The following is a 15,865-nucleotide window of genomic DNA, read 5'->3' on the forward strand; positions in this document are numbered from 1 at the left end:
CTCTCTCTCTCTCTCTCTTGCTCTCTCTCTCTCGCCCTCTCTCTCTCTCTCGCCCTCTCTCTCTCTCTCGCCCTCTCTCTCTCGCCCTATCTCTCTCTCTCTCTTGCCCTCTCTCTCTCGTTTTCTCTCTCGCCCTCTCTCTCTCGCCCTATCTCTCTCTCTATCTCTCTCGCTCCCAATCTCTCTCTCTCTTTTTGCTCTCTCTCGCCCTCTCACTCTCTCTCGCCCTATCTCTCTCTCTGTCTCTCGCCCTATCTGTGTCTCTCGCCCTGTCTCTCTGTCTCTATCTCTCTCTCTGTTTAATCCTCTACCGCTCATCCTCTCCTCTAGCATTCAGTACAGAGGTCAGGGCGGAGCATAGGACAGGACGCGCCCCTAGTTGGACAGGTATAGAGGAACTCTCAATCTCATCCAATTCCATCCAGTCTCATCCATGTCTAACTCGGTCCCTCTTCATCCCAACTGGTTTCACCTAGTCCTGCAGTGTCTCAGCTAGTCCTGCAGTGTCTCAGCTATTCTCATCTTGTCTCACATGGTCTCACCCAGTCTCATCCAGTTCATCTCTGTGTGTTCAATATCACATCCTTAGTAAGAGATGACTAGTTGGAATGTCTCATCCTTGGTAGTTAACCACTGGGCACACACTGATTGAATCAATGTTGTTTCCACGTCATTTAAATGAAATTACATTGACCCAAAGTGGACAGGACATTGAATTGACGTCTGTGCCCAATGGTAGTAAGCCTATAGTTTGGGCTTCATTAACCTCTTTCATTCTATTAACTACATTGTTTTATCACATTTGTGCTTGTTTTGATCCACTCTTCATCTGACCAACTTCGATAGTTTGGTGTAGTAATGTAAGCCTGGTCCCAGATCTGTTTGTGCTGTCTTTCAAACTCATATTGATCATAGACAACACAAAACCGCACAAATAAATCTGGGACCAGGATAGAGTAATGCTGAGAGACGCCCAACCTGATTGACCTTTGAGTAACCTCTCTATATGACCTCTGTAACCTTTATGTAACCTCCCCACACCCAGGCACACAGTCGATGCGTTCCCGTTCACTGTGCACCACAACCCGCACCCCAGGGTCCACAGCCATCTCCCCTGGGACTCCTCCCAGCTACAGCTACTCCTGCCGCACACCTGGGACCCCTCTCACCCCTGGCACACCCCGTTCTCGAAGCCTGCTGCAGGAGAAGAAGGTATGGTCTACCTCTGAAATGGCAACCTAGGTAACCTGGGAAGGAAGCAATGGTGTTGTACTGTGCTCGTTTGAGGCAAGTACTCTATAAGTGTTTTAAATGGATTTGTATTTTATTTGAATTATTAAGCCTTTATTTATTCAGGAGATCATACTGAGACATCTATTTTCCTAATGAGACCATAGTTTATCATGGAAGCAATTTATCATTTGGCAATTCAGGTCCCAATTAATTCATTCATTAATTCAAGGTGGCTCTGCTCCGCACCCCTCCCAAGTCACCTGCCACCACTCCCAAACAGCTCCGCATCCTTAACCAGCCTCTGCCCGACCTCAAGAACATCAAGTCCAAGATCGGCTCCACAGACAACATCAAGTACCAGCCCAAGGGGGGACAGGTTAGTGCCCCTTCTTTGGTTACCTGATGTATCCACCCTCCCCCCCTCTCTCTTTTCTTCCTTCTCCTTATTTAACCTCCCTTCGTTTTTCCTCCTTATGCTCTGTTTCTACCTCCCTTTCTACCTTAGACTTGTATTGTATTTGACTGATGCTGTATCTGCTAGTTCCTTTTCCAGGGCTTCTTCCCAGCCTTTCAGACCCTGTTCCTCCCTCCTCTGTCCCTCTCTCTGTCTTTCGTGTTCCTCTTCATGTTCATAGCCTGTCGCTCCCTTGTTACTGTAGCTTCGTTCTCCCTCAGTCTGTCTGTCTGGTCTCTGTTTGCTGGGTCATGGTTTTAAAAGGAGGGCAATGAGAAAAATGGCTCATTTAGATGTAGCAGCTGAGCTTTTCAAATGGCTGAGACAGAAAAAGGATGAGTGCTTGGGGGTGTTTTCTCTGTCCGGTCCCGCTGTAGCTCACCATCGATGCTAAAGAATAGTCTGGAACACCTCTACCTGTCTAGCCTCCCAGATGGGATGCGTTGCCTAGGCAACCAAAGGCTCATTTGCTACAGCACCATGCTGAAACAAGGTAGCGTCTCTAGACAGACGGTTTGCTTCCTGGATGTATCAATGCTCCAGCTAAAACATCTGTACAAGTTCTGGCATCAGTTGGGACAGAGAGGACGAGTCGAAAACGGGAAGCACGTCACTGCTGTATCTACTATTGCCTTAGCTAAATATGAGCACAATTCTTGCCCGCGTTTTAAGCCCCGTCTACACAAACTTGTGATTTGTTAGGAGAGTTGACTGTCTGAAGAGGACCCTCCCATAATTAACTTTTTATTTAATTAGGCAAGTCAGTTAAGAACAAATTATTATTTACAATGACGGCCTACGCCGAACAACACTGGGCCAATTGTGTGCCGCCCTATGGGACTGCCAATCATGGCCTGTTGTGATACCTGGATTTGAACCAGGGTGTCTGTAGTGATGCCTCTAGTACTGAGATGCAGTGCCTTAGACCGCTGCGCCACTCAAGAGCCCTAAGTAATGTTATTTTCCCCTTTTGAAATGTCTGAGAGAATCCAACATTATTCTTGTGCAGTTGCCTATAGGCTTACGTCACTTAAAAACAAGGAGCGTCCATGTTACCGCAGAAATGGACTCAACCTCACGTGACATCATTTTGAATGCACAGCCGTCCTGGCTTCTTTGCCTCCTCTCGCCTTATATCGGCTGTCAGATGTAAACCAAACATACTTTTACTTTGCTGCTTTTGGGTAAAGTTACATTTATTTATTTTTTACAGTTATGACGGTTATTTTATTTTCATGACTGTCTTCATCCATAACCGTCAGTTACATGATTATATAATTACCGTGGCAAGCTAGACTAAACCCCCGGGTGACTGGCTGGCTGAAAGTGTCTCTGACATGGGTTCCAACAGAAAGTGACAACATAACCCTGTACTCAGTGACAGGAAGTGACAACATAAACCCGTAACCAGGGGTGACTGTCTGGGCATGGGGTTGCCTCAGCTGCCAGGCTGTAATTCTCCCAGCCTCTCAATATTTTCATCTCAAATGACACCCTATTGCCTATATAGTGCACTACTTTTGACAAGAGCCTATGGGCCCTGGTCAAAAGTAGTGCTCTATAAAGTAGGCACTGTCTGCCATTTGGAATGCAGACAGTGCCTGATTCTAACAGACTGATTCTAACAGACTTTGTTAAATATGAATCACCCCTTTGAGGCGATGGTGTTTGTTTTCTGGCTCTTTTGGCTCGACGACTCCAAAGCTTTTGGAAGGTATGATGAATCTTTTAGCAGTCTCAGTAGCATAACCCTAGACAGCCACTTAGAAATGGCTCTATATGTGTCCGTAAGTGGTTCAATTGTCGGAGAAGCTGATGAATAATTTTGAAGACGACCAGACAGTTACTGGAATAGAGGGAGAATGGGGAGATTTTCAATCTTAGTGTAATTTCTTATTCTTAATGTTATGAATTGTGGTAGGCTATTTCTTTTTAAGCGTTCACTGTCTAAAAATATTTGAGTTAAGAGGCATTTCTGGCTAGGATGGATAAGGATAAACCCTTGTTTTGTTGCCTGCGCTGGTGTTGGCTACTGTTTTTGTTAAAAATAATATTTTGTATATAAACTTGTTTGACTTGGATTCTTGTCCAGGTAACAGGAGGTCTGTATATACTTTACCAGACAACATAACTTTTTGGTTATCTTTTAATTCACCTGATACCACCTCATGTTTTTACATTGTTGCAAGCTGAACATCTTGTTGTTATTACAAGCTGGGCTACCTTCAGCATTTGAAAGGAGCCTTGAAACCCTTTAAACGCCAACACTTGCTTGCTCCTGTCTGCTGATGTGTCCTACATCTCAAATGTGTCACCTTGTGTGTGGGAGTCTGTTGTCTTTGAGTGGCCATTGCTACTCTTCTGAATTTCTCATATCATGTCTCTTCATCTTTAGTACTAAGCTACAGTTTATAAGCCTTTCTCAGGGTTGTGTATCCTGCAGCCTTCCATCTTTATGCAGTCTGTTTTGGGGAAAGATATACTGTATATAAAGCTATTTCTTCATTCAACTGAAAGATACCTTTGATATACCTTTGGTTCTAATGACCAGCATAGACTTGACTCAGAGCTGCTGTCTAGGACAGCATCCCAAATGGCACCTTATTCCCTATATAGTGCACTACTTTTGAACAGAGCCCTGTGGAGACTGGTCAAACGTAGTGTACTATAGAGGGTATAGAGTGCCATTTTGGATTTACTCCTATAGGCTGCTCTAGGGCCTTCAGTAGGCCGTGATACATATACACAGCCCTGTAGCATCGCAAAACCTATGCAGTACTTCCAACCAGCCAGTAGCAGTAACAGACCTACAGTAGTATCCCAGTCCGGTAGCATAGCAGAACCTATAGAGTACTTCCAACCAGCCCAGTAGCAGACCAAGAATGCATCCCAAGTGGTACCCTATACCCTACATAGTGCACTACTTTTGACCAGAGCTTATATAGGAAATAGGTTGCTATTTGGGACACAGACCAGTCAGACCTACAGTATCCCAGCCCTGAAGCATAGCAGAACCCATGACAGTACTTCCAACTAGCCCAGTAGCAGTAGCAAAACCTATACAGTAACCCATCTACAGTACAGTGACTCCCTATCTAGCTAGAACAATAATGTGTCTGCTTTTCTATCAGCAACACAGAGACAGGGGCCAAACGGTCAACACAACAGAGCCCAAACGCAGCCCGTCGTGGATCTGGAGATTGCTCCTTCGCCTGGTCTCTCTCTCCTTATATCTGTCTGCTGCACACAGTGTGACGTGGGCCCCCATGCCAGCCAAACACCAACTGGTATACAGTACCTTCATCTACTAAGATCGCTCTTATTCACAGACACACTCAAACACACACACACACACACAGTCAAACACAAGAGACAAACACAAACCCCCCACTGGGCACACGCTGGGTGAATCAATGTTGTTTCTACGTCATTTCAATTAAATTATGTTAAACCAACGTGGAATAGACGTTGAATTGACGTTTGTGCCCAGTGGGACATGTCAAATCTTGCCAGGAAATGAAGTCCCCCTTTGACCCGGAGTTCATTTCACAGTACTCTGTTTTCTGATTTATCAAAGGTCACTGTCTGATGACCTATTCTACCAGCCCTATATGTAATGGTAGAAAGGGTCATGAACTCCACCTACCTGCTGTGTTCTTTATCTACTGACATACTGTATCATCACGATTAAGACATGTAGCCTTCGACTGAATCTTCATCCAGCGCTCCTCTGATCATCCTCAACAGTTGTCCTGCCTTCATACATAGCTATCTGCCTGTCCTGTTAATGCTGTGCCTATACGTCCCTTCCATAACACATAAGTCTAGCATCCATCCTCATCCTCATGTAAATAGCCACATTATATCTCTGTATTTCCTCTAGATTCAGATTTTAAACAAGAAGCTGGACTTCAGTCACGTACAGTCAAAATGCGGATCCAAGGATAACATGAAGCATTCTCCTCGTGGAGGCCATGTATGTACCTCTACCTACCGTTCTGTTCCCTCTCTCCCTTCTGTCTCTGGCCTAGTAGGCTACACACTCATGTTGAACAACTGATGTACTTATGGAGACACCACTAGGCAGGGTTTCAACATTCTGATAACTTTCCCAAAATGCCCTGTTTTTCCCTGGAATTTGGGGAAAAGTTACCAGAATTTTGCACCCCTAACACCAACTGTTGTGCAAACATTGTTGTGCAGACAAACTCAGCAAAAATGTGTCAGTTGTACGGCCTCAGTGTGTACTAGACCTCTCCCTCTATTGGGAGATGAGTGGACTGTGACCCCCTCAAGCACATGTCCGTACAGGGGCCACTCTTACCCTCAGCCAGGGTTCCAATTACAGGGGGGTGAGGGGGGACTTGGCACCCCCATAATAAATCAGGGTCCCCCCCATAAGAATTGAAATATCAAGAACATTTAAATATGATATCATATTGTATTATTCAAACCCTGCTTCCACCCCTGCCCCTATCCTTCTCTGCAACCCCAGTCCCCAGTCCTACTTCAGCCTGTCTGCCAACATGCACAATCTGCTCCCCCTCTTTCCATTACAATGCAGCTAGCTCTGAGATGTACCAACTCCCACCTTGGTATGTTTACAGAACTCTCCAATTAGCCTATAAGTGAAGATATCTCCTTGTCTCTCCCTTGAAGAGCGAACTGTAGACTCAGTTCCATTCATCTCGGAACCCAGAACCACATCTAGCTAGCTACTGTAATGGGAGTACAGTTCCATTGATATGTGCACAAAACCAAAAACACTTAAATCACAGACTCCCTTTCCTGAGCACTTCCTGTATAGTTCAGTATCTTATCTGAACAGCCTGATGATCGAAGCTGAAGTCTCCTCTTCTTGTTCGTCATTCAGTTGTAATATATACCCACTCTATTGATGGAAGTATATATATTCACATGCAACAAAACAATGATGGTGTTGATGCAGTTTATCAACAACACATGTGCATCTACTGTATGTATCTTCCATTCAGAGTTCACATACTCAAACAATCATTTGTACCTCTCTGTACCTGTTATGACATGGAACACAACATGGAAGTTTCAAACATGTTCTATAGAGATGCATTAAAACAACTATTCTTCACAGTAGTGGCCTTAAAATGGTGTAGGCTTATAGAGAATATGCATATATGTATAAGTGTGTGTGTTATAAGCATACTGTACATGGTGTATAGAGAAGTACAACATGAGGGATTTATCAAAATGTCTGTGTTGTTGTGAGAGAAATGCAGTGGGAAGAAGAATGTTTTCTACGTGTTGTTTTTCTGTGAAGCTCCAGCAGTGACCTCCAACCAGATGACCTCTGCCTATCTCTCTTCTTGCTCTGTTTTTTCTTTCTTTCTTTCTTTCTTTCTTTCTTTCTTTCTTTCTTTCTTTCTTTCTTTCTTTCTTTCTTTCTTTCTTTCTTTCTTTCTTTCTTTCTTTCTTTCTTTCTTTCTTTCTTTCTTTCTTTCTTTCTTTCTTTCTTTCTCACCGCTTAAAACCTCTTTAATCCACTGCTCACAGGTTATCTTTCTCTTTGTGCTATCAGCTGGCCTGTGACTTTCCTTTAGATTTTCTTCCCCACTCTCTGCATGTCTAGCGTTATAAATGTATTAACATGTTTTATACCTTGCAGCGCGACCAATCCTGCTATTTTATGTTTGTTTCTCAATCGAACTTACTTTGTCTCCTTACAGCTACAGCAGGCCCTGGCCCAATCACCGTGACTGTTTTAGAAAGAAATCCTGTCCCTTAGCCATTCTAGTTTGCATCCCATATTCACAGTCTATGGCTGCATGCCAAATGACACCCTATTCCCCTACATAGTACACTACTTTTGACCAGGACACATAGGGCTCTGGTCAAAAGTAGTGTACTATATAGGGAATAGGGTGCCATTTGGGATGCACAGAAGATAGTCTCTGGAAAAGACTGCCTGAGTAGTCCTGGCAGATTCAGCACTCTATCTCCCCGTTGACAGGCATGCAGTACATACAGCATGTCAGGGGATGTTACATTAGATTCACTAGATCCATCCCCATTCAAGTCAATTGCTGTGCTCTGAGGGGCTTTCCCTGTTCTAGTCATTGTAAACTTAGCAAAAAAAGAAATGTCCTATCACTGTCAACTGCGTTTATTTTCAGCAAACTTAACATGTGTAAATATTTGTATTAACATAATAAGATTCAACAACTGAGACATAAACTGAACAAGTTCCACAGACATGTGACTAACATAAATGGAATAATGTGTCCCTGAACAAAGGGGGGTCAAAATCAAAAGTAACAGTCAGTATCTGGTGTGGCCCCCAGCTGCATTAAGTACTGCAGTGCATCTCCTCCTCATGGACTGCACCAGATTTGCCAGTTCTTGCTGTGAGATTGTTACCCCACTCTTCCACCAAGGCACCTGCAAGTTCCCTGACATTTCTGGAGGGAATGGCCATAGCCCTCACCCTCTGATCCAACACGTCCCAGACGTGCTTAACGGGATTGAGATCCGGGCTCTTTGCTGGCCATGGCAGAACACTGACATTTCTGTCTTGCAGGAAATCACGCACAGAATGAGCATTATGGCTGGTGGCATTGTCATGCTGGAGGGTCATGTCAGGATGAGCCTGCAGGAAGGGTACCACATGAGGGAGGAGGATGTCTTCCTGTAATGCACAGCGTTGAGATTGCCTGCAATGACAACAAGCTCAGTCCGATGATGCTGTGACACACCGCCCCAGACCATGACGGACCCTCCACCTCCAAATCGATCCCGCTCCAGAGTACAGGCTTCGGTGTAACGCTCATTCCATTCAACGATAAACGCGAATCCGACCATCACCCCTGGTCAGACAAAACTGTGACTCATCAGTGAAGACGTGGCAGGTAGCCTAGTGGTTAGAGCGTTGGACTAGTAACCAGAAGGTTGCAAGATCAAATCCCTGAGCTGACAAGGTAAAAATCTGTCGTTCTGCTCCTGAACAAGACAGTTAACCCACTGTGCCTAGGCCGTCATTGAAAATAAGAATTTGTTCTTAACTGACTTGCCTAGTTAAATAAAGGTAAAAAATAGTATTTTTTGCCACGCCTGTCTGGTCCAGCGACGGTGGGATGTGCCCATAGGCGACGTTGTTTCCGGTGATATCTGGTGAGGACCTGCCTTACAACAGGCCTACAAGCCCTCAGTCTATCCTCTCTCAGCCTATTGCGGACAGTCTGAGCACTGATGGAGGGATTGTGTGTTCCTGGTGTAACTCTGGCAGTTGTTGTTGCCATCATGTACCTGTCCCGCAGGTGTGATGTTCGGCTGAACCGATCCTGTGCAGGTGTTGTTACACATGTTCTGCCACTGTGAGTACGATCAGCTGTCCATCCTGTCTCCCTGTAGCGTTGTCTTAGGCGTCTCACAGTACGGACATTGCAATTTATTTCCCTGGCCACATCTGCAGTCCTCATGCCTCCTTGCAGCTTGCCTAAGGCACGTTCACGCCGATAAGCAGGGACCCTGGGCATCTTTCTTTTGGTGTTTTTCAGAGTCAGTAGAAAGGCCTCTTTAATGTCCTAAGTTTTCATAACTGTGACCTTAATTGCCTACCGTCTGTAAGCTGTTTGTGTCTTAACGACCGTTCCACAGGTGCATGTTCATTAATTGTTTATGGTTCATTGAACAAGCATGGGAAACAGTGTTTAAACCCTTTACAATGAAGATCTGTGAAGTTTGGATTTTTACGAATTATCTTTGAAAGACAGGGTCCTGAAAAAGGGACGTTTCTTTTTTTGCTGAGTTTATATGTATGTTTATCCTAACTCTTGAGGATCACGACTAGCTTGCTCCTTTGTAGACACACGGCACGAAGGTCACAGTGTCATCTCAATTGCATACTCAACACATCCTCTCTCCTCTTGTCCTTCTCAAAACCCATTGGAGGAGAAATTAAACTGACATTTTCTTTGACGATTGACTGAATTGAAATTGAATTCAAAACCAAACTCTGGTACTAATGTTATGCCCTGATGTGTTGAGAGGTCAGAGGTTAGAGGTTAGGGAAGCTGTTTGTTGAGTCATCTGGATGAAGCTCTGTGTCACAAACCCAATCCCTCTCCCGCCGCTCACCTTCACTTCAATAAATAGAAACATGATATAAATGTTATATAAACTATCTCCGACTCCTACAGGTGCTTATTCCCAGTGTTAAACTGGACTTTAGCCATGTTCAGTCTAGGTGTGGCTCCCTGGACAAAAGACAGTATGCTGCGGGAGGGGGAAATGTGAGTTTTTTATTCCTAATACACTTGACGTCTCTCCTCCATCCCTCTCTCTCTCTCTCTCTCTCTCTCTCTCTCTCACACACACTCCTCTCTTTCTTTTTGGTATGGTACCCCTTTCTCTCACACACATTCTACCTCCTCCTCTTCCTCGTCCTTCTTTTCTCTGTCTTTCTCTCACTCTCTCACACACACACTCACACCTCATCTCTCTCCCTTTCTCTCACTCACTCTCTCTCTCTCACACATACACACACCTCATCTCTGTTTCTCTCTCTCTCTCTCTCACTCACTCACTCACTCACTCACTCACTCACTCACTCACTCACTCACTCACTCACTCACTCACTCACTCACTCACTCACTCACTCACTCACTCACTCACTCACTCACTCACTCACTCACTCACTCACTCACTCACTCACTCACTCACTCACTCACTCACTCACTCACTCAGTCACCAGTCAGAGTTCCAGGGAGATGCAGGACTGGGGACTGCATGGTTCCTATCCCAGTCCAAGGCTATGTATTGTACAACGTCTCAAATTACACCCTATTCCCTATTTAGTGCACTACTTTTTACCAAGGCCCATAGGGAATAGGGTGCCATTTGAGATGCGACCTGTGTTCACCTTCTCACTTGGTTCCACTTGGCATTGACACTAGAGGTCGACTGATTATGATTTTTCAACGCCGATACCGATTATTGGCAGACCAAAAAAAGCCGATACCGATTAATCCGCCGGTTTTTGTATTTTTTAATTTGTAATAATGACAATTACAACAATACTGAATTAACATTTATTTTAACTTAATATAATACATCAATAAAATCAATTTAGCCTCAAATAAATAATGAAACATGTTCAATTTGGTTTAAATAATGCAAAAACAAAGTGTTGGAGAAGAAAGTAAAAGTGCAATATGTGCCATGTAAGAAAGCTAACATTTAAGTTGACTATTGGATGTTCTTATAGGCACTTTAGTATTGCCAGTGTAACAGTATAGCTTCCATCCCTCTCCTCGCTGATACCTGGGCTCGAACCAGGAGCACATCGACAACAGCCACCCTCGAAGCAGCGTTACCCATGCAGAGCAAGGGGAACAACTACTCCAAGTCTCAGAGCGAGTGACGTTTGAAACGCTATTAGCGCGCACCCGCTAACTAGCTAGCCATTTCACATCGGTTACACCAGCCTAATCTTGGGAGTTGATAGGCTTGAAGTCATAAACAGCGCAATGCTTGAAGCACAGCGAAGAGCTGCTGGCAAAATGCACGAAAGTGCTGTTTGAATGAATGCTTACGAGCCTGCTGCTACCTACCACTGCTCAGTCAGACTGCTCTATCAAATCATAGACTTAATTATAACATAAGAACACACATAAATACGAGCCTTTGGTCATTAATATGGTCGAATCCGGAAACTATCATCTCAAAAACAAAAAGGTTTTATTTTCAGTGAAATACGGAACCGTTCCGTATTTTATCTAACGGGTGGCATCCCTAAGTCTAAATATTCCTGTTACATTGCACAACCTTCAATGTTATGTCATAATTACGTAAAATTCTGGCAAATTAGTTCGCAACGAGCCAGGCGGCCCAAACTCTTGCATATACCCTGACTCTGTGTGCAATGAACGCAAAATGACACAATTTCACCTGGATAATATTGCCTGCTAACCTGGATTTCTTTTTGCTAAATATGCAGGTTTAAAAATATATACTTCTGTGTATTGATTTTAAGAAAGGCATTGATGTTTATGGTTAGGTACAGTCGTGCAACGATTGTGCTTTTTTCGCAAATGCGCTTTTGTTAAATCATCCCCCATTTGGCGAAGTTGTCTGTCTTTGTTAGGAAGAAATAGTCTTCACAGTTCGCAACGAGCCAGGCGGCCCAAGCTGCTGCATATACCCTGACTCTGTTTGCAAGAGAAGTGACACATTTTCCCTAGTTAAAAGAAATTCATGTTAGCAGGCAATATTAACTAAATATGCAGGTTTAAAAATATATACTTGTGTATTGATTTTAAGAAAGGCATTGTTGTTTATGGTTGGAGCAACATGTACCTAAGCGATTATATGCGATGCAGGACAGGCTAGATAAACTAGTAATATCATCAACCATGTGTAGTTAACTAGTGATTATGATTGATTGATTGTTTTTTATAAGATAAGTTTAATGCTAGCTAGCAACTTACCTTAGCTTCTTACTGCATTCGCGTAACAGGCAGGCTCCTCGTGGAGTGCAATGTAAAGCAGGTGGTTAGTGCGTTGGACAAGTTAACCGTAAGGTTGCAAGATTGAATCCCCGAGCTGACAAGGTAAAAATCTGTCGTTCTGCCCCTGAACAAGGCAGTTAACCCACCGTTCCTAGGCCATCATTGAAAATAAGAATGTGTTCTTAACTGACTTGCCTAGTTAAATAAGGTCCAAAAATACCGATTTCCGATTGTTATGAAAACTTGAAATCGGCCCTAATTAATCGGCCATTCCGATTAATCGGTCGACCTCTAATTGACACCACCTCTGCTATAGCCTGGGTGCCCTTCTCTCTGCCAACTCCTAATAGAATTGTCATACCAGACTGTTTGGCTTGACAGTAAAAGCAATGGAGTTGAAAAGAGCACAAACAGATCTGGGACCAGGCTATCTCTTTTATGGTTGTGCTTTCTGTTTCTTGGAGGGGAAAGGGTTGAACTTGACCATTGGCTATCTCTCTCACCTCCCTCTCTCTCAAACCCCACTTGTGAAAATTAATTGATAGATGGATTGATGGATATATTAGTCACTGACACAAACCACAGCTCCATCTTTCTCAACATGTTCACTAGCATTCTGCATGGTTAGGGAGGGTATAGTTTCTATCAGATACTGTTGCAACAAGCATATACAGTGCCTTTAGAAAGTATTCACACCCCTTGACTTTTTCAATTTAGTTGTGTTACAGCCTGAATTTAAAATGGATTAAGTTGAAATGTTGTGTCTCTGGCCTACACACAATACCCCATAATGTCAAAGTGGAATTATATTTTTATATATTTTTTTCTAAAATTAAAAATGAGATGCTGAAATGTCTTGAGTCAATAAGCATTCAACCCCTTTGTTATGGCTATCCTAAATAAGTTCAGGAGTAAACATGTGCTTAACTATTCACATAATAAGTTGCATGGACTCACTTTGTGTGCAATTATAAGGTTTAACATGATTTTTGAATGACTGCCTCATCTCTGTACCCCACGCATACAATTATCTGTAAGGACCCTCAGTCGAGCAGTGAATTTCAAACACAGATTCAACCACAAAGACCAGGGAGGTTTTCCAATGCCTCGCAAAGAAAACAGTTACAGAGATTAATGACTGTGAAAGGAGAAAACTGAGGATGGATCAACAACATTGTAGTTACTCCACAATACTAACCTAATTGACAGAGTGAAAGAAGGAAGCCTGTACAGAATAAAAATGTACCTAAACATGCATCCTTTTTGCAACAAGGCACTAAAATTAAACTGCAAAGAATGTGGAAAAGAAATTAACTGTATGTCCTGAATACAAAACATTATGTTTGGGCAAATCCAGCACATCATTGAGTACCACTCTTCATATTTTTCATATTTATGGGCATGTTCGTCATCAGCAACGACTATCGAGTTTTTAAGATAAAAAAACACGGAATAGAGCTAAGCACAGGCAAGGTCTTAGAGGAAAACCTGGTTCAGTCTGCTTTACACCAGACACTGGGAGACAAATTCACCTTTCCTCGAGGACAATAACCTAAAACACAAGGCCACATGTACCCTGGAGTTGCTTACCAAGACAACATTGAATGTTCCTGAGTGGCCTAGTTACAGTTTTGACTTAAATTGGCTTGTGAATCTATGGCAAGACTTGAAAATGGCTGTCTAACAATGATCAACAAACAACTTAACAGAGCTTGAAGAATTTATTTTAAAGAATAATGTGCAAGTATTGTGCAATCCAGGTGTGCAAAGCTCTTAGAGACCCAGAAAGACTCACATCTGCCAAAGGTGATTCTAACATGTATTGACAGGGGGTTGAATACTTATATAATCAAGATATAGTTGGTTTATTTTTCATAATAAATCACTCACTAATTCATTCACTCACTCATTCTGCAGTTGTTATTCCTGTTGGTTGTTTGTACACTTATTCCTTCCGTCTTTCTCTCTTTCTCGCTAATTCTGAATGTGTATATTTATTGGCTAATATTCCCTGGCTAATATTCTGAATGTGTATTTTTATTGGCTAATATTTTATGGCTAATATTCTGAATGTGTATTTTTATTGGCTAATATTATATGGCTAACATTCTGAATGTGTGATTTTTATTGGCTAACATTTTATGGCTAATATTCTGAATATGTGATTTTATTGTCTTTTCAGACCTTCATAACTGAACCAGAGGGTTGTCGTTAGGCATAATAACAGCAGATGTTGTACTTGATATTAGAAGTAGATATTGCTAGGATTGTGGAGAGCAACACACCATGATTCTGAGGTGATGACTCTCAAAACCCTGTTTTTCTTCTTTTTAATTTGAGGTCAAGCCAAACGTGTCATCTCTATCCATAGTATACTCCTCTAATCCAGGCCAGCCATAGCCTAATGGCTCCTGGTTCAGTCCTTTACGTCAGAGACAGGAGATGGTGGTTCTCAGCCTCTTGATCCTCCTTGGTTGGACAATGGGTTAATGGGTAGAAATGACCAGACTTGGCAAACTAACACAGATCATACCCACAGGTGCAGATTCAGACCAAGAAGATTGACCTGAGTCACGTGACCTCCAAGTGTGGATCGCTGGACAACATCCGCCACCGGCCAGGTAACCTACCCGCTCTACCTGTAGACTGTGTGTAGGGAGGTGCCTTGGCAATCTGATTCCAGCTGCAGCTATGTCTCTTTACACTACAAAAATATGTGTCGGGAGATATGGGAGCTTACAGTGTATCCACAACACACTAGGACCATGGTGGGCTTGCATAGGAAGTAGACCTTTACCTTACTGTAGATAAAGGAAAGAGTGAGAGAGCATCATAGGGTTTGTCCCAAATGCCACCCTATTCCCTGTATAATGCACTACTTTTGACCAGAGACCTATGGGTATGGGCTCTAGTCAAAATGTGTGCACTATAGGGAAGGTGCCATTTGGGATTCTTCCACACGGTGAGAGGATCTAATGTGTGATACGGAAAAATCCCCCCTGCTCTGAGATAGTGGTGACTGACTACTGCGTCAGAGTCCTACAGCGCCATCTCGTGGTCATACTGATTATCAGCTTCTGTCCAATAATAAATTCACACTGCGACACTCACCCTGCATCCTAGAGGTAACGATCAATTTCCGAAGCAACTTTTACATTACATATTAAACTACAGATATATCTGCAGGGTATGGACCCCAAGAAGACTAACTGTAGTCATGGCAACAGCTAATGGGGCTCCTGATAAGGAATAAGGGTCTGCCTAGTCTGTCATATAATCAGTTTGACTAATTATTGATAATAAATTATAATGATGTATTGGAACAAATTCATGGGAGGATAATACATTCCTGTCTTGAAGTCTCTTCTACTTCCTCTCCTCTCTCTCTCTCTCTCTCTACCCTCTCCCTCCACTCCACTCCACTAGGGGGAGGTAACGTGCGCATAGAGAGTGTGAAGCTGGACTTTAAAGACAAGGCCCAGCCCAAGGTGGGTTCCCTGGATAATGCACACCACACCCCTGGTGGAGGCCACATTATGGTAAGTCCCATCATACTGTAAACTCCACAACGAAGATTGCTTGCATCCCAAATGACCGCATATTCCCTTTAAAGGGCCCCATGTGCCCTGGTCAAAAGTAGTGGTCGATAAAGGGAATAAGATGCCATTTGGGACGCAGCCCTGATCAGTTGGACATC

General features: G+C 43.3%; 1 protein-coding gene across 12 annotated transcripts in view; it reads left to right on the forward strand.

Moving 5' to 3' along the window:
- LOC106582286 (uncharacterized) overlaps positions 1-15,865 on the forward strand; it is a 181,524-nt gene that overhangs the window by 161,708 nt on the left and 3,951 nt on the right. For 6 of the 12 annotated variants that reach the window (XM_045704743.2, XM_082967159.1, XM_045704747.2 and 3 more), the window contains 7 exons: positions 331-387; positions 1,046-1,212; positions 1,463-1,609; positions 5,571-5,663; positions 9,859-9,951; positions 14,708-14,789; positions 15,595-15,707. In XM_045704743.2, the coding sequence (XP_045560699.2) occupies positions 331-387; positions 1,046-1,212; positions 1,463-1,609; positions 5,571-5,663; positions 9,859-9,951; positions 14,708-14,789; positions 15,595-15,707 (752 nt within the window). The remainder of the gene's footprint in view (positions 1-330; positions 388-1,045; positions 1,213-1,462; positions 1,610-5,570; positions 5,664-9,858; positions 9,952-14,707; positions 14,790-15,594; positions 15,708-15,865) is intronic. The other 6 variants (XM_082967156.1, XM_082967161.1, XM_082967158.1 and 3 more) reach the window with 5 other exon arrangements.

Source organism: Salmo salar, chromosome 21, assembly GCF_965601325.2.
Source record: "Salmo salar chromosome 21, fSalSal1, whole genome shotgun sequence".
Classification (NCBI taxonomy): domain Eukaryota; kingdom Metazoa; phylum Chordata; class Actinopteri; order Salmoniformes; family Salmonidae; genus Salmo; species Salmo salar.